General features: G+C 44.7%; 1 protein-coding gene and 1 pseudogene across 4 annotated transcripts in view; both read right to left on the bottom strand.

Moving 5' to 3' along the window:
* Window positions 1-7,672: 7,672 nt before the first annotated feature.
* Window positions 7,673-7,772, bottom strand: LOC126012358 (uncharacterized; annotated as a pseudogene).
* Window positions 7,773-14,440: 6,668 nt separating this feature from the next.
* Window positions 14,441-19,305, bottom strand: part of SRSF4 (serine and arginine rich splicing factor 4) — a 30,132-nt gene continuing 25,267 nt past the window's right edge. For all 4 annotated transcript variants that reach the window (XM_049774799.1, XM_049774797.1, XM_049774796.1 and 1 more), the window contains 2 exons: window positions 16,026-16,115; window positions 14,441-15,884 (listed from right to left, as the gene is read on the bottom strand). In XM_049774799.1, the coding sequence (XP_049630756.1) occupies window positions 15,062-15,884; window positions 16,026-16,115 (913 nt within the window). In that variant the 3' untranslated portion in view covers window positions 14,441-15,061. The remainder of the gene's footprint in view (window positions 15,885-16,025; window positions 16,116-19,305) is intronic.

The following is a 19,305-nucleotide window of genomic DNA, read 5'->3' as shown; positions in this document are numbered from 1 at the left end:
TGTTCATAAAACCTGAATGTCAAACTGAGCAAACTTAATTTTTGTTTTGGGGCTACATCCAGTGTTGTTCAGGGCTTACTTTTGGCTCTGCATTCAGGAACTGTTCTTGGTGGAGCTCAGGGGACCATATAAGATACTGGGGATCAAACCCAGGTTGGCTACATGCAAGTCAAAGACCCTACCCATTGTAGGGTATCATTCTGGATCTGGCAAATTTAAATTTTAAATTAATTTTAGTTTGTTTTAGGACTACAACTGGCATTCCGCTGGGATTACTCCTGGCGAGGTACTCAGGGGTCGCTCCTGGAAGTCCTGGGGGGACCATGTGTGGCACTGGGGATTAACCACCACGGTTACTTGTGTATAAAACAAGTACCTTACTTCTCTTTACTAATAACTCTCTGGTCCTCAGTAAACCTTTTATTTGTTTTGGGTCAGCTAGCAGTGTTCAGGGGCCACTCTTGATTCGATGCTGGAAGAGAGGAGGGTTGTTTACAAATGTGCTTGGAGGAACACGAGACACCAGATATTGAACCCAGGCTCCCACATGCAAAGCACATGCCTTAGCCCTTTGAATCATCTACCTGGTTTGCCAACTCAGTACATTTTCATAAGCAAAACTCCCATTTAATCCCACTAGGCAAGACAAAGAACATGCAAAAACAAAACAAAACAAAACAAAAGAACAAAACAGCAACCCAAAACCAAACCAAAACAAAACAGAAGAATACTCCCCAGACACCCCAGATGCTCAACAACCACCCACTAACCTGCAGTTGTTTTCAGTAGTCCTAGGACAGTTGCTGTGCTTTAAAAGTTTATGTTGGGGGCCAAAACTATAGTATAAGTGGGTAGGAGCATTTGCCTTGTATATGGTCAAGCAGCTTCAATCCCTGGCATCCCGTATGGTCCCCCAAGCTGTGCTAGAAGTAATTCCTAAGTGCAGAGCTATGAGTAACACCTAAAATTGCTGGGTGTGGCCTCAAAATAAATACAAATTATGTCAAAGAATGAACATTTGCACTCTGCCTGCCACCTTCACCTCCGGGACATTCCTCCAGACATTCCATGCAGTGGTAGCTCCATTGACTCCATCATGGAAACAGGCATTATTTTAAAAGCCTATTCTACCACTGAGGAGACTTGTGGTTCAGAGCTGTTACAGATGAAGCTGCACAGGGCACTAGTACATGGTGCTTGGCGCTTCTGGGGGATCAAGACCAGGGCTGCTTCTCCTCTATTGGTCTGGTTTATTTCAAAGCCCAAGAGCTGGGGCCGGGAAGGTAGCGCTAGAGGTAAGGTGTGTCTGCCTTGCAAGCGCTAGCGTAGGATGGACCGTGGTTCGATCCCCCGGCGTCCCATATGGTCCCCCCAAGCCAGGGGTGATTTCTAAGCGCATAGCCAGGAGTAACCCCTGAGCGTCAAACGGATGTGGCCCAAAAACCAAAAAAAAAAAAAAAAAAAAAAAAGGCCCAAGAGTTTGCCATGGGTAGCTGGTGTACCTATATGAGTATCCAATAATTTTGCTTGTATTCTTTTATATGATTATGGGGCTACTTCCAGGGCTTACTCCTGGCTCTGGGTCAGGGATCATTCCTACTCACTGGACTATTACTCTAGTTCTTAGCTTTCATTCTAGTTCTGAAAAATAAAACTCTCAAGGACCAGAGGTCAAGGTGCTGGTCTTGTATGTGGCTAAACCTGCTTTGATCCCAAACACCACGTGGTCTCATGAGGATGGCTAGATGTAGCGTAGAGGCCCCCAAAATACTGTTGGGGTGATTTAGGTAACTCCCCAGCACCATAGGGCCCAAGTAGCACTATATTCACTGACCCAGATGGCTAAGAACCATCAGGTATAGTCCTGACCGCCCCCTACTCCCATCTAAAAGGATCCTTGGTTGCCAAGAATTTAGGCTGCAGGTCAAGGGTTTGCAGAGCAGTGGAAGCTTGCCTGGGTGGTGTCATGGATGGGAGACTGAGAGTACATTCAGAAATGTACAAAGTCTTTTCAGCCTGTTCAACTTCAGCTACTGGAAATAGGTTTGAGGACCTTGAACAGATCATCTGTGGGAGCTTCTTTTAGAAATCTAGAAAGCAGCTTCACAGAGACATTATCTCTCTTTACAATTTTTATAAAGTTTTGCTTTGCTTCTGGTGGCACTCAGGTGTGGCCCCAAAGGAAAATATTACATTGTAGATAATGCTTTAATATCTGCATTAACAAGTAAAAAGACTATAATAAAAATCTGCAATATGGGACTGGAGTGATAGCACAGAAGTAGGATGTTTGCTTTGCTTGTAGCCATCTGTGGATGGACCCCGGTACAATTCCCGGCATCCCATATGGTCCCCACAGCCTGCCAGGAGCAATTTCTGAGCGCAGAGCCAGAAATAACCCCTGGGTGCTGCTGGGTGTGACCCAAGGAAAAAAAAAACTGCAGCAATGTCAAAAAATTACCTACACAGATGCAAAAAATTTTTATAAAAATGAAATATTAGTTTATTATTGAGGATGCATAAAATCCTCTGACAAGCTAGGGATAAAGACCTTTCCTTTCTTTTTGGTTTTTGAACAATACCAGGTGATGCTCAGAGGTTACTCCTGGCACTGAACTCATGAATTGCTCCTGTCAGTGCTCAGGGCATATGGAATACCATATGGAATACTGGGTTTAAAATGCCATGCCTGCTGTGCTATCTCTTTCTCTACAATTTCTTTTTCTTTCTTTCTTTCTTTTCTTTTTTTTGTTTTTGGCTGCGCTCAGGGGTTACTCCTGGCTCTACGCTCAGAAATCACCCCTGGCAGGCCTTGGGGGATCATATGGGATGCCGGGATTCGAACCACCGTCCTTCTGCATGCAAGGCAAATGCCTTACCTCCATGCTATCTCTCTGGCCCCTCTCTACAATCTCTTTAACTAGTGATTCTTCATAGAACTCCATGTTCTTCAGGAACTCTGAAATTGTGTTATTGCTTCTCTTGAACTCATCCCATAGTTCACTGGTGTGTTAATTCATTTTGACATTTCTCATCTCTGCTGTTTTTAGCTTTTGCCTTTTTTATTTTAATTTTTTTGGGGTGGCCACACCTGGTGATGCTCAGGGGTTACTTCTGGCTATGAGCTCAGAAATCGCTCCTGGCTTGGGGGACCTTATGGAATGCCGGGATTGAACCACGGTCTGTCCTAGGTCATTGTGTGCAAGGCAAATGCATTTGCACTACCACTCCAGCTCATACTCCTGACTCTTAACTCAGGAATCCCTCTTGATGGTGCTTTGGGGATCATATAAAATGCTGGAATTGAACCCAGTTTAGCTGCATGTTATGCAAGTGTCCTACCTGTAAAATAAATCACATAGTTGTGAGATCACCCCACACACATAATACTACCCTCAAGCAGATGGGTCTGAAGAAGCAGGTAGGGTAGCCATGAAGGATGAATAAACCAAGTCAGTCAGGAGGGGGTCATGGAGTCAGTCTGCTTTTCACCTTATGCTATCTCTGTATACCACGCCAGAACTGCTCCTTTATTCATCAGGAGGGGGAAGGTCAAGTGATCCCAGTGGGCTTTTACATATCAAACTGCTAGGTGAAAAGGAATGAGAAATTGGGAGAGTGCTTTGTTTTGAGTAATAGTTGTCATCTTGCACCTACTGTATTTTCTGGCATATAAGACGACCGGGAGTATAAGACGACCCCCTAATTTTGCAGTTAAACCATAGGTTTAGGCCTATATTCGCTGTATCAGACAGAACGTTCCTGTGCTGCAACTGTATGCACCACAGTGAGCTAATCACAACAAGCAAAGGTCCAAAGGTTATACTGTCATAGACTTCCTCTCTGACTCTGGCCAATCTGAGCAGGCTTTTGACAGTGTGGATTCGGGTCCAGAACATTGTCTAATTTGCATGCATCAAAAGCCTGCTTGGATTGGCTGAGTCAGAGAGGCGGTCTGAGCAGCCTTGCAGTGATTGGTGCAGGATCGAGTTGGAAAATTCGTTTTGCGGCAGTATTCAGACCATTTTCGTTTAGTGGCATATTGAAACATTTTTTGGGATATACTCTGTGTGTAAGACGACCCCCGATTTTCGGTTGACTTTTTTTGTTTCAAAAGTCGTCTTATACGCCGGAAAATATGGTACCAATATTGCTCTGGCCCTACTACTGAGCTTTTCATATCATATATCATGTATCATACTCTTAGTTCTGTTATTTCTGCTTGTCATTTTCTCATTTGTGCTCTCATACTTTATTGTACATTGCTAACTAACTACCTGAGCCATTATTTCTTTTCTTTTTTTCTTTTTTTTTTGGTTTTGGGGCCACATCCAGTGGTGCTCAGGGGTTACTCCTTGCTATCTGCTCAGAAATAGCTCCTGGAAGGCACTGGGGGCCATATGGGATGCTGGGATTCGAACCAACCACCTTAGGTCCTGGATCGGCTGCTTGCAAGGCAAAAGCTGCTGTGCTATCTCTCCGGCCCCAGCAAGCTATTATTTCTTTGTGCTGATTAAACTTCCTCACCATGTTGTCACTTAAGCCATTTTCTGGGAATTCACAGCACTCCCAGGGAGTTTGTATAATAGAACCTACAGTGTAATTGTTTTCAGTCAATGAACTCTCCATGTTTGCTATCCTCTGTTGTGCCGAGGGTGAATCTTCCGTAGTTAGCCCTAGTGGAAGTCTCTGAGGAGTTAGGCTCTGTACTGTTCTTTTCCTTTCTTGCCTGCCTGTACCTGGTGACTGGAAATATAACTGTGATCAGTGTGAGGAGTTATGTGAGGGACTGTAGGCTCAGGCCTGCTAAGATGGTCAAGGGCAAGCACGAAGGGCAAGCATGGAGACTGCCAATGTGTGTGTGTTTTTTTTAATGCAATAGTAATAATTTGAGAGTCATATAAAAATAGGCAATTGACTCCAATTTGGCACATAGATTGTAATCTGATGGTCTCTAGTCTGTAGAAGGTAGAATATCAGGATGGGAATATTAAAAGGATGGAAAAGAAGTGATTTCCTGAGGGACTCTGTGACAAGGGAGACCTCAGCTGATTCTGAGACTTTAGAGGCTTCCAGAGAAATTGAGTAGAAAGAACCCCACTTCACACTCCTTCCACATGGCATCTTGCTCTGTTGACATATTTGTCACAAAGGCTGAATGAACTAATATGGAGGCAGTATTAACTCAAGTAGGGATGCTGCACTGTACATCCTTCGGGGTTTTATTTTGTTGGCTTTTTTGGGCTACAGTCATCTGTGCTCAGGGATCACTTCTGGTGGGATTCTGGGACCAGATGGGGTACCAGGGATAGGAGCCAGGTTGTCCAGGTGCATGGCAAGTACCTTTGTCATTATGCTCTCTTAGGACAGCTCTTATATTTTATTGTTTTCTTAGAAGGTAGAAAAGTTTACTGGAAAATAGAGAGAGGAATGGAACTCCTCATGTGAGGATTAATAATATAGGAATAAATTCAAGGACAACTTTTTTTGGGGGGGTCACACCCAGCAGCACTCAGGGGTTACTCCTGGCTCTGTGCTCAGAAATCACCCCTGGCAGGCTCGTGGGATCATAAGGGATGCCGGGATTCGAACCACCGTCCTGCACGCAAGGTGAATGCCCTTGCACTGTGCTATCTCTCTGGCCCCATCAAGGACTTTTAAACTATTTTATGGCTTATTATTATTTGTTTTGAGTGCTCAGGAATCACTCCTGGCAGTGATAGAACTTGATTCAACAGTGTGCGAGGCACTTGTACTGTACCAGGGTATCACTGTACTCTCTCTAGCCCCCATGCTTCAGGTTTGAGAAATGCACACTCTAGCTCTACCGCAGAATACCACCCAGACCAGCTTTCAATGCTCTACAATAATACTCTGCACTTGTCTCCTCCCTTTACTTCTGACACTGCTCTCAGAAATTGCTCCTGGGGGCCAGAGATAGTACAGTGGTAGGAGGCATTTGTCTTGTTAGTGGTTGGCTTGGTTCAATGGCCAGCATCCCATATGGTCCCCTGAGTCTTCCAGAAGCGATTTATGAGTGTGGAGCCAGGAGTAACCTCTGAGAGCCAGCAGATGCGACCCAAAATCCACCTCCCCTCGAAAAAAAGGAATTGCTCCTGGGGGCCGGAGTAATAGCACAGTGGTAGGGCATCTGCCTTGCATGCGTCCAACTCTGGACAGTCCCCAGTTCGATTCTTGGCATCCCATATGGTTCCCTGAGCCTTCCAGGAGCGATTTCTGAGTGTAGAGCCAGGAGTAACTCCTGAGTGCTGCCGAGTTTGACCCAAACCCCCCCACTCCTGGCAGGTTCAGAGGACCTGGGATGCTGGGAATTGAACCTTGGTCCATACCAGGTCAGCTGCGTGCAAGGCAAACACCTCACCGCTGTGCTAATGCTCTGGCCCTCTGCTGATCTTGTCATCTTAGTTTTGCCTTTCCAGAATGTCAGAGAATTGGAGTCTCATAGGATAGCCTTTCAGATGGACTTCTTTCACGACTGCATTTCTTCTTCTTCTTCTCCTCCTCCTCCTCCTCCTCTTCAGTGGCCTGAGAGCTTCTTTTTTTTTTTTTTTTTTTGTGGTTTTTGGGTCACACCCGGCAGTGCTCAGGGGTTATTCCTGGCTCCAGGCTCAGAAATTGCTCCTGGCAGGCACGGGGGACCATATGGGACGCCGGGATTCGAACCGATGACCTCCTGCATGAAAGGCAAACGCTTTACCTCCATGCTATCTCTCCGGCCCGGCCTGAGAGCTTCTTATCACTGAAAACATCCCATTGTATGTATTATTTATCCACTCACTTTTTTTTTCTGGGTCACACCTGGCAGTGTTCAGAGGTTACTCCTGGCTCTGTGCTCAGAAATCGCTCCAGGCTGGCTTAGGGGACCATATGGGATGCTGGGATTTGAACCACCGTCAGTTCTGGGTCTGTGCCTGCAAGGCAAACTCCCTACCATTGTGTTATCTCTCTGGTTCTTCCACTCAACTTTTTTGAAAGACAGTTTCCTTGCTTCCAAGTGTTTGCAATTATGAGAGACCTGCATGGTATTCATGTGCAGATGGGGTAAGGAGAACAACTGCCTAATGGTAGGAACAGATTTAATGCTGTAACAACTGCCACTGTTTCCCAAAGGGGCCAGAGCACTTTGCTTTCCCACCTGAAGAGAAAGCCCTATTGCTCTAGTCTCTCCAATACTTTTGGTAATACTGTTAATGAAATCCTATATTTGGATGTCTGTCATTTTAGTAGGAAGGCATGCAAGTTGCTGTTCATTGCATCTTTCTAGAAGGGTGCAAGAATTGAAGCCAGGGCGTCACACACATAAGGCAAGTGCTGTACCACAAAACCACATCTCTGGCTCTCTTATTTGTTTTGACTATTTTATTCTGTATCATTTGGGGCCACACTCCTGTATGCTCAGGACTTATTCCTGGCTTTGCACTTAGGGATCACTTTTTTTTTCCCTTTTTTGGGCCACACTCTGTGATGCTCAAGGGTAACTCCAGGTTATGCGTTAGAAATTGCTCCTAGCTCGAGGGATCATATGGGACGCCGGGCATCGAACAAAGATCCATTCTGGATCGGCCACATACAAGGCAAATGCCCTACCACAGTGCTATCGCTCTGGCCCTACAGGAATCACTTTTTTTTTTTTTTTAATATGGAACACTTCACTAATCTGCGTGTCATCCTTTGCGTGTCATCCTTGCGCAGGGGCTGTGCTAATCTCTGTATCGTTGCAATTTTAGTATATGTGCTGCCGAAGCGAGCACAGGAATCACTCTTTTTTTTTTTTTTTGGTTTTTGGGCCACACCCAGTGACGCTCAGGGGTTACTCCTGGCTATGCACTCAGAAGTCGCTCGTGGCTTGGGGGATCATATGGGACACAGGGGGATAGAACCGCGGTCCGTCCTAGGCTAGCGCACACAAGGCAGGCACCTTACCTCTAGCGCCACCGCCCGGCCCCAGGAATCACTCTTGATGGTGCTTAGGGACCACAGACAATACTAGGGATCAAACCCAAATCTGTGGCATGCAAAGCAAGTACCTTATCTCGGTTATAAAGTTTTCAAATCTCTAATGATGTTGAGCATCTTCACATGCTATTTCTCAGCTGTATATCTTCGTTAGGTTGGTCTCTTAAGACCTGTTGTCTAGTGTGTGTGTGTGAAGGCTCCTGTATGGTTCAGTACTGAGACCTTACAATGTTGGGGATGGAACTCGGGGCTTGTGCATGCAGAGTACATGCCCCAGTTCTTAGAGCCAGTGCTACAGCCTCTTTAGTGTTGAGTCTTAGTTCTTTGTCTATTCTGGGTGAGTCCTTTAGTATGCGTTTTGCAAATATTGCCCCATCGGTCATGTTTTTTCACTCTTGGGTTTGGTTTTAGTATTTGGGTCACATTTGAGGGTTCTCAGGGAACAACACTAATGAGATTTTTGAGAGACCATCCCGTGCAGGTGAACAAACTTGAAAAGTACTTTCTTCAATTTTGTAAGTTACTGTGGCCATTTTTTATTTTTATATTTCTTCTCTGGGGCTGTGTCAATAGTACAGTGGGTAGGGAACTTGCCTTGCATGCAATGGACCTGGGTTCGACCTCTGGCATCCCATATAGTCCCCTGAGTACTGCCAGGAATAATTTCTGGGTGCAAAGTTAAGAATAGTCCCTGAGCACTATTGGGTGTGGCCCCCAAACAACAACAAAATTCTTTTTTGGCGTCTCCCAAGCAGTGCTCATGGAGCCTGTGTGAGCCTTATGTTCAGTGCCTGGAGTCAGATGTGGTGCAGTTTGGAGCCAAGATATCTACCGTGCTAGGCTCATAGGCCAGTGCTTGGGAGGCCTTGTGGTCCTGGGAATCAAACACAGGGCTCAATGCTTATGAGCCCATTGAGTCATCTTCCTTCCATTTTCTTTACATTGACACTCAGTATAATATTTTCAGTGATATAACACAGTCTAGATTTTGGGGGGTGGGGCTCAGGAGCCCTCAGCAACGCTCAGGGGTTACTTTTGCCTCTGACTCTGGCAGGCTTGGGGACCATAAGGGATGCCAGGATTGAACCACTGTTCGTTGTGGATTGGCTGCATGCAAAGCAAATGCCCTACCTGCTGTATCTCTCTGGCCCCATTCTCTTACATTTGCACAGAGGGAAATGGCCATTACATTGTATAGTTAATGTCCTTTAACTTAAATTACAATTTCTTTTGTTATGTGATTTTTTAGGGCTTACTTCTGTCTCTGTGCTCAGGGATCATTCCTGGAGGGTTTTAAAAGACTATATACCCAGGTCAGCTTCATGCAAGGTAAATGCATTATCTTTCTGAACTTTAAATGGTTTCTATCAGTAGATTTTGCATACATATTTTGTCTTAGTATTTTTGGTACTAATGTAGATGGTATTATTTCAAATTCAATTGTTCATATGGCAAATAATACTATATTTCTGTAGGTTCTTGACTCAATTTAATAATCTATTGAGAAACTATTTTGTTATAGATACCCCTCGCTTAACAGCCTGTTTAGAGACCGCCTGCACTTACAACCATCTCTTCACCGTTATTTTATTTTAAATATCCTTTTTCCATCTTGTACACTCTACAGTACAGTACTGTGGTTTTTGGTGCTTTAATGTACCTACTTTACTAACTTTATGTTCTGTAATACACTGCAGTACTGTTTGCAAATTAAAACAAGTGGAAGTTTTCAGTTTGATCTCTCTCATTATTTTACTTATTCAGAATACTGTATTGTCAAGTACTATGCATATACTGTACTACTGTTTACAGTACATGCAGTTCTTCACGTAACGACCAAATGGAACTTGTATTCGCTTAATGACCAAACAGAACTTGGTTGTTAAGTGAGGAGTATCTGTATTGTTTTAAGGATCTGGTCTACTTTCTGGATGATCAAATTTGTGAAGTTGTTCATTATATCCTTTTATTATTGTCTTAATTTCCATGAGATCAGTAGTGGACTCTTTAGTTTCTGGTGTAATCTTTGTTTGTTTGTTTGTTTGTTTTTTGGGCCACACCCAGTGGTGCTCAGGGGTTACTCCAGGCTGTCTGCTCAGAAATAGCTCCTGGCAGGCACGGGGACCATATGGGATGCAGGATTCAAACCAACCACCTTAGGTCCTGGATCGGCTGCTCGCAAGGCAAAGACAGCTGTGCTATCTCTCTGGCCTCAAGGTGTAAGTAATTTGAATCTTTTATTTTTATTGGTTAACTTTCCTAGACATTTGTCACCCCACCCCATCTTCTGCATAACCTTACCTAATGGTAAGACCTGCCCACTTCTGGGAGGGGTCTTTGGGAGGTAACAAAAAATTGCCTCAGGGGCAGGAAGGGGACAGATTCAAGGATTCAGCAAGAGAGATGGAGGAAGAAGCAGCAGGAGTGCTGGCAGTACAGAGTTATGAGACAAGTTTAAGTGCAGGGCTACTTATGAAGTTTGCTTAAAAGATTAGCCTAGGTGGCTAGGGCCTTGAATAAAGCTTCATGTCTCCGGAAACCTGTCAATGGATCATTTCCTCGCTGCTGCTTTTCCCTCAGACCCGAGGCTGGAGTTGAAGTGTGGCCCCGGCTGGAGGAGAAAGTCCCCTCCATTCATCTCACCATCATCAAGCCCCATTCAGGACTGTTACTCTACAGACATTTATGAAGCTTTCCCAGAACTCAGCTTTTGGTTCTATTGATCTCTTGACTTCCAGTTCAATTTCATCGATCTCTGCTGAATTTGTTATTTTTCTTCTGCTTACTTTTGATTTATTTTGAACAATATCTTTAAGCATCATGATTACAAACATATTTGTAGTTGGGTTTTAGTCATAAAAAAGAACATCCCCCTTCACCATTACTTTGGATTTAATTTGGCCCACCCATTTCCTAAGCTAGAAGCATATTGATTTTAGTTCTTTATAGTTCAAGCTTTTGCTGCATTTCACAACATTTGGTGCCTTTTCATTTAGTTTAAGATACTTCTCTAAGACTTTTTTGACCACTGTTATATAGAAGTCTGTTTAATAGTAAAGTATTTTGGGAACTTTCCAGATGCTATCTTCCCATGGTTTACTTCTACTTTAACTCTATCAAGAATCACTCCACATTTATTGCCAGTTATTGCCCTTGCTCTAAATTCTGCTTTGCTTGAAATTAGTAGAACTGTTCCAGTTGATTGGGAGTTTCCAGTTTACTCTATATTTGAACTGAAAATTAAAACGATAATTTTTTTCTATTGTGCTTACTTTTTTGGACTCTGTGGACTATATTTGATGCTGGGGATCAAACCTGCTTAGGCTGTGTGCAAGGAAAAGTGCCTATTACTATCCCTCAGCCCCTAAATGGAGTTTCTTTTTTTTTGGGGGGGGGCACACTCGTTTGATGCTTAGGGGTTGCCCCTGGCTTGGGGGGACCATATGGGACGCCGAGGGATCAAACCACGGTCCTTCCTTGGCTAGCGCTTGCAAGGCAGACACCTTAACCTCTAGCGCCACATCACCGGCCCTAAATGGAGTTTCTTACAGGCAACATAAATAGTAGTTGGGTCTTGTTTTTTAATCCATTTAGTCTTTACTTGTGTTTAGATATCTGATATACAAAATAATACTTTAATTTCACAGTTGTCAGTCTATTTATTTTGGGGTCAGACTCGAAGTAAGCTCAGGGCTTACTTCTGGCTGAGTACAGGGGTTACTCCTGATGGTACTTGGGATATATGGTACCAGGGACTGAAATAGCAATGCTTTAACTTCTATATTATCTTTTTAGCCCTCCAACATTGGGTAGAGATGGGAAGAAAGGTAAAATATTGAAAGCCAACTGTGGAAAGTTTTGTTTTGTTTTGTTTTTGGGCCACATCCAATGGTGATCAGGGTTACTCCTGGCTCTGTGCTCAGAAATTGCTCCCGGCAGGCTCGTGGGACCATAGAGGATGCCGGGAATCAAACCCAGGTCTGTGCCGGGCTGGGAGCGTACAAGGCAAACACTTTACCACTGTGTTAGCTCTCCGGCCCACCAACTGTGAATTTTGAACAATCAAAGTGGTAAGCTATAGATGACCTTTGTTTTACTGCTTTTTGTTTTAGTGTTTATTTTGGTAAATTTTTTGTGGGGAACTAATGCCAAGTTCCATTGAAGATATGAGTCATCTTTCTTTCATCACTACTTGTTATCTAAGATGGGAATGATACCCTGAGAACTTGACAAATGAGAATTCACAGGCTGGCCTTTTCAGTCTTGATCATAAAGTGTATCAATTAAAATGTGTTCACATTCCTGAGTATTGACACAAAAAACCTCTAATGAAACTCTTTAATAGTAGTAGGAAGTGAAACCTTTTATGATGTGAGGGAGAGAAAAAAATGGGACAATTCCCTGACTCCATCCCTGTTACTCTAGGGATCACTCCTGGCCAATCAGATTAAGGGTTCTATGTGAGGTTCTAGGCAGTGTTAATTGGCCCCAGTGGTATTAGGGATCACCCAGGTCACTCCAAAAGTCCTCAGAGACCTCTAGGGCCACGCCTGGTGTGCTCTGGAGTCTCCAGGGTCATGTCTTAGACTAATTAGGGAGCAGCGGGAGCTGAGTATTAAACATGGGTCAGGTACATGCAAAGCATGTCTTATTTCTGAGGGGAGGTGCATTCCCAACAGTGCTCAGGAATTACTCCTGGCGGGCTCCGGGGACCATATGGGAAGCCAGGGACTGAACCCACAATGACCGTGTGCAAGTAAAGTGCTCTCCCCTCTGTGCCATTACCCTATTCCTGCAAAGTATGACTTTCCAAAGTCTTTTTAAGAAGGAAAACGTCTTGTTTTGTAAAAAACTTAGTAAGTGAATGTAAGCTGAAATACTAGAAGTTGGAACTGCGCACAAATGTCTTTTTGTATCAAAAATGGTAAAATTTTATAAATATGCAACCCCTCCCAAAGGGGCTGGAGAGATAGCATGGAGGTAAGGCATTTATTTGCCTTGCATGCAAAGGTCAGTGGTTCGAATCCCGGCATCCCATATGGTCTCCTGAGCCTGCCAGGAGCGATTTCTGAGCATAGAGCCAGGATACCCGAGTGCTGCCGGGTGTGACCCAAAACCCAAAAAACAAAAACAAACACACACACAAAATTTTATAAATATGAGAAATCTAGAAATAAATCTCAACTCTGCCACCTGTTGTGCTACATTAGGCAAATCACTTTAATCCTGAATTTTTGTCTTTATCTAAACAAAAAAATAAGACTGGGGCCAGAGCAGGTAAGGCAGACCCGGGTTTGGTCCTCGGCATCCCATATGGTCATCTGAGCCTGCCAGGAGCGACTTCTGAGTGCAGAGCCAGGAGTAACTCCTGAGCGCCACTGGATGCAGCCCTCAAAACAAAACAGAGACTGTACTCAAGTCTGGAGAGACAACTCAATTGGCTGAGTACAAGCTCTGCATGTGGTAGGATAGGGTTCAAGTCTTGGTACCACATGGTGTTCTGAACAAAAAGGCAAGAGTTGCCCTCAAGTTCCTCTTTTTATTTTTTTGGTTTTAGGGTCACACCTGGCAGTGCTCAGGGGTTACTCCTGGCTCTACACTCAGAAATTGCTCCTGGCAGACTCAGGGGACCATATGGGATGCCGGGATTCAAACCACCGTCCTTCTGCATGCAAGGCAAACGCCCTACCCCCATGTTATCTCTCCGGCCCAATTAATACAAATTCTACGGTATGCAGATGTATGGCTAAAAGTTCAAAGGCACTGGAAGAAGAATGCTATGCTTACTAAAAAGCTCACTGGGGAGCTGGAGGCATAATACAGAGGGTAGGACACTATCTTTGCATGCGGCTGACCAGGGTCTCCAGCATCCCACATGGTCCCCTAAGTTCACCAAGAGTAATTCCCGAGTGCAGAGCTCAGGAGTAACCTCTGAGCACTATTGTTGTGGCCCCAAAACAAAACAAAACAAAAAACCCACAGGGCTTTGAGATAGATTATAATCAGTTTGGCAACAATCTACAATTTCCTTTCTTTTTTCTTTTTTGATTTTGGGCCACAACTGGTTGTGCTCAGGGCTTGCACAGGCTCTGTGCTCAGAGATTACTGCTGGTGGGGGCTTGGGTGACGCTATTCGGCACCAAAATTGAACCCAGGACCCCTGTATGCAAGGAAAATACCTTATCCTATTCTCTCTTTGGCCCTCACAGCTGCAAGGTATGTGCTCTACTGCTTAGCACAACACTGGCCCCAAGAACTTTTTAAAAGAGCCAAAATTGTAAATTTCTGAGAAACTTGCCTTTATTCTGTCAGTTGAGAAAAAACCCTGTAGGAAAGAGTTTGTTCTCTACCCATGGGTGAACCTAGGGAACAAAACAGTCATTACATACTAAAGTTTTTAGGTTAAGAAGAGATGGTCAAGATAGGTCAGGAAATGCAATTTCAATTCAAGCACCGTGAAATCTTGTCAAGCAAAAATAGTCTTTATTCAAATTTAATGGAAACAGGGGTCACTATACTTTGCAAGACGGGAAAAAATAAAAATAAAAAACCTTTTCTTTTTTAATATAAAACAATATAATCACAATACCAGAATATGGAATTCTACAGTTTATTTCCTAAGAGTTACTGCCGGTATAATTTTTCCTAGACTGTGCTATTCACAACTTTGTTAGGTTCCAAAATATGAAACCAAACGGATTGGAAATTTAAGACTTAGCACTTTTACTAAATGGCATACATCAATTCAAGGGCAAAAATGGTTTAACTCACCATACCTACCTATGTCACCATTCCAGCCTTAAAGCTGTCCAGGACTTGAGCTCCCTGTAGGACGCCAGGTTTGAAAGACCAGGCATTTTGGATATTCTACTGTGGGCCATGAGTAAAGGGGGTTTTCAGTCGAGCAGGCAGGCCTGGTGCCAGGAAGCTTGACGAAGAGGAAGCACTTAGATTTTAACAGTTGTAGACACACCATTAGGGGAATTAAAAATGTACAGCAGTGACATACTTCAATCACTTGTGCTACGGCTACCAAACATGTACAAAAGACTTCTCGAGTTGTTCCCACTGTGGTTGTAGTCAGTTAGGACCTCGAGTGGGACCTGGATCTAGATCGGGAGGGGGATCTGGATGCAGACCTGGATCTAGACTTGGACTGAGATTGGGTTTTTGAAGCCGACTTTGATCTGGAGCGTGATTCTGAGGGAGGGTTGGGTTTTGATTTGGAATTGGACCTTGACCTGGACCGGGTCTCCTGATTAGTGCCAGCAGTGCCAGTATTCTCACTTTCGCCCTGACCTTCCCTCGGGCCGGACTCTACCTTGACACGGTCCGGCTCCTTTGACACTGAGCGGGACCGGGATCTGGACTGGGAGCGATCTGTGTCTTCCTTCTTCCTTTTCTTGCTGCTGCTGCTACCACCTGACTTGCTATCTCGCTTGCTGCTGCGTTTTCTGCTCCTCTCGCTCTTGCTGTGGCTGCGGCTTCGGCTGCGGCTTTCCTCGTGGCTTCGCTTCCTTCCTTTCCTCTTGTCCCTGCTTTTGCTACGACTCCTACTCCTACTTCCTCCTTTGCTCCTGCTTCTGCTCTTGCGGGGGCCCTTCTCCTCACTCCGACTCTTCTCCTGGCTCCTGCTCCTGCTCCCTCGCTTCTCCAACTCCATTCTCCTTTCTGGGCTCCTGCTTTTGCTTTTACTCTTGCTTTTTTGTCTACTGGGACTCCGATTGTTTTTCCTGATATTATCACTGTTCTGAATCTTCTCTTCAGCCTGGCCTTTACTCTTGCTGTGGTGCTTGTCTGCACTGTGACTGCGGCTGCGGCTCTTGCCCTTGCTGGGGCTCCTGCTTTTTTCCTTCTTGCTTCGGCTGCGGCTTGGGCTGCGGCTACGGCTCTTGCTCCGGGAAGACCTGAGGAGACACGGTTACATCAAAGCCAATTGGATTAAATTTCATCTTCTCACGGCATGAAAAACAGAGTAAGAGGAGATTGGGGGCCTGATTAAAATCAAAGTGTCCCTGCTGACCTCCCCTTGTGGCAAGATGACGCACCTGGACCGGGATCTACTCTTGGAACGACTGCTCTTGCTGCTGCCACTTCGGCTTCTGCTCTTACGAGAATGCCTACTTCGAGATCGAGACCTAGAGGGAGAAAATATTTTTCGTGTATGATAATTGCTGACAAAAAGCTAGCTAAACAGGTCAACTATGCCACCAGAAACAGATCCATCCTTGATTCTCTCCTATGTACTGATAATTCTCTTCTTCCCAGATTATGGCCCCTTTGCTGCTGCCCCCAAAGTGAGCCACACTATCTCTTTCCCTGTATCATAAAACTACCCCTAACTAGCTGTCCTCAACACAGAGCTTTCTCTCTCCCTTTTTAAATAATATCTTTGTTTAAACACCATGATTACAAACAAAGCTTTCTCTTTTTAAATACAGACCTTCAGTGGTGCTCAAGGAACATGTGGCGTGGAGATCAAATTCACATGAGCCATGTAATCTACCATTTAGAGGGCTTCTGGGTGAAAGTGATTAAATCCAGATAGAAAGAAGGTAACATTAGAAGATTCTGGATCATTTGTAAGCACTCTTGCACTGTACTTAATCAAACTCTCTAGACATCTAACTTCTAGTTTACAAAAAGTTTAGGGGAATAAAGCTCAAGAGGAAACATAAATTCATAAATGGAGTAAGATTAAAAAGGACTGGGGGCTGGAGTGATAGTACGGTGGTAAGGTGTTTGCCTTGCATGCTGCAGACTGGGATGGACCCAGGTTCGATCCCTGGCATCCCATATGGTCCCCTGAGCCTGCCAGGATCAATTTCTAAGCGCAGAGCCAGGAGTAACCTGAGTGATGCTGGGTATGGCCCCCCAAAAACAAAGAAAAAAGATGAAAAAAGACCAACAAGGGGCTGGAGTGATAGCACAGTGGTAAGGCTTATGCCTTGCATGTGGCCAACACAGATCAGAACCCGGTTTGAATCCCGGCATCCCATATGGTCTCCCAAACCTGCCTGGAGTGACTCCTGAGCACCGCTGGGTATGACTCATAACCCAACCCCCACACCCCCAAAAAAAAGACCAACCACTAATAAAAATTACTATTATGGGGAGATGAGATAAAGTCTTTTCTAGTCTGAAAAGATCTAATAATGACCCTTGCAAAGCAGGCTGAGATTTGATCCTAAACAGGAAAAATGCAGCAATACAGATCAACAGCTGAGAATATCATCAGAGTATGGCCTTGCCATCAGATGTCTGTATCCAATCACTATAGTTTGTTTTTGACAATTTTTTTTTTTTTGGTTTTTGGGCCACACCCGTTTGACGCTCAGGGGTTACTCCTGGCTATGCGCTCAGAAATCAACCCTGGCTTGGGGGACCATATGGGACGCCAGGGATTGAACTGAGGTCCGTCCTGGTTCAGCCACATGCAAGGCAAGCCCTACCACTGCGCTATCGCTCCGGCCCCTAGTTTTTGTTTCTGGAATATACTTAGCAAAGGCACAGGGGTTACTCCTAACTTGGTACTCAGGGATCACTCCTGTTGGTGACCATATGGGATGCTGGGGATTGAATCCTGGTTAGCTGTGTACAGGGCAAGTATCCTAACTGCTGTACTATATCTGGCTCCTCAATATGGTTCTTTTTTTTTTTTGGTTTTTGGGCCACACCCGTTTGATGCTCAGGGGTTACTCCTGGCTATGTGCTCAGAAATCGCCCCTGGCTTGGGGGGACCATATGGGACGCCGGGGGATCGAACCGAGGTCCTTCCTTGGCTAGCGCTTGCAAGGCAGACACCTTACCTCCAGCGCCACCTACCCGGCCCCCTCAATATGGTTTTTAGGCTATAAAGCATGGTTATTTTCTCTTAGATACATGCTGAAGGTGGAAAGCCAAGAAAAAGAAAAAGAAAAAGAGAGAGGGCAAGGGTTGAAGCTCAGTAGAGGGGGCACCAGAAGGGAGGGGTTCCAGACATTTATCAACAAATGTGACAGTTAAGAGGGTCTACAGCTGCTCATGAATTATTATTGGTGTTTATTTTTTGAGGGGGGAGGCAAACATGGCTGCACTCAGAGGTTATTCCTGGCTCTCTGCTCAGAAATTACTCCAGTTAGGTTCAGTGGACCACATGAGATGCTAGGGATGGAACCCGAGTTGGCCTTGTGCAAGGCAAACGTCCTCTCTGCTGTGCTATTGCTCTGGCCTTTCATTATTTATTATTTTGTTTGTTTGTTTTTTTAGTTTTTGGATCACACCCAGCAGCATTCAGGGGTTCCTCCTGGCTCTCTGCTCAAAAATTGCTCCTGGAAGGCTCAGGGGACCATATGGGATGCCAGGATTTGAACCACCATCCTTCTGCATGCAAGGCAAATGCCCTACCTCCATACTATCTCTCAGGCCCCTCATTATTTATTCTTATAAAAATTAAAAGTACTGAAGACACAGAATAAAAGGCTCCCAGTGATCATATGGTACACCTATACGATGGAATACTATGTAGCTATTAGGAAAAAAAAGTCATGAACTTTGCTTATACATGGATAAACATGGGGAGCATCAGCTGAGTGAAATGAAGTAGAGGGAAAGGAACATAGAATGATTACACTCATTTTTGTGATATAAAAAATAAACTCAGTGTGGTAATAATACCTAATGACAACAGAAATGAGGGCCATACAGAAGAATTGGTCTACAGGAGGAAGCTTGCCACAAAGAAGAGGATGTGTACAAGCACGCATATGTGTGGTGTGTATGTGAGGAGTTGTGTAGTTAGAACAGAGAAGGGACTACTATGACAATGATAGTATAGATCAGTGGTCGGCAACCTGCGGCTCGAAAGCCACATGTGGCTCTTTACACTTTTAATTTGGCTCTTCTGTGTGCTGGGCGTCCTCTCCAGGAGTCAGGATCCTAGCCTCTGTCAGTGCGCGCCCTGTATGGCTCTCAAAATAAATTTCAATCATGGTTTTGGCGAGATTTGGCTCAGTTGAAAAAAAAGGTTGCTGACCACTGGTATAGATAGAAATGATCACTTGCTTTTCAAGAATTGGATGCTGGGGGCTGGAGCAGTGGTGCAGGGTGTAAGGCATAAAGTATATACCTTGCTCGTGCAGCCTAGGACAGCCTGTGGTTCCATCTCCCGGCATCCCATATGGTCCCCCAAGCCAGGAGTGATTTCTTTTTTTTTTTTTGGTTTTTGGGTCACACCTGGCAGCGCTCAGGGGTGACTCCTGGCTCTACACTCAGAAATCGCTCCTGGCAGGCTCGGGGGACTATACTGGGATGCCGGAATTCAAACCACCGTCCTTCTGCATGTAAGAC

The sequence above is a fragment of the Suncus etruscus genome, chromosome 6 (assembly GCF_024139225.1).
Source record: "Suncus etruscus isolate mSunEtr1 chromosome 6, mSunEtr1.pri.cur, whole genome shotgun sequence".
Classification (NCBI taxonomy): domain Eukaryota; kingdom Metazoa; phylum Chordata; class Mammalia; order Eulipotyphla; family Soricidae; genus Suncus; species Suncus etruscus.
The sequence above is the reverse complement of the archived record's forward strand: the minus strand, read 5'-3'. Positions and strand labels throughout refer to the sequence as shown.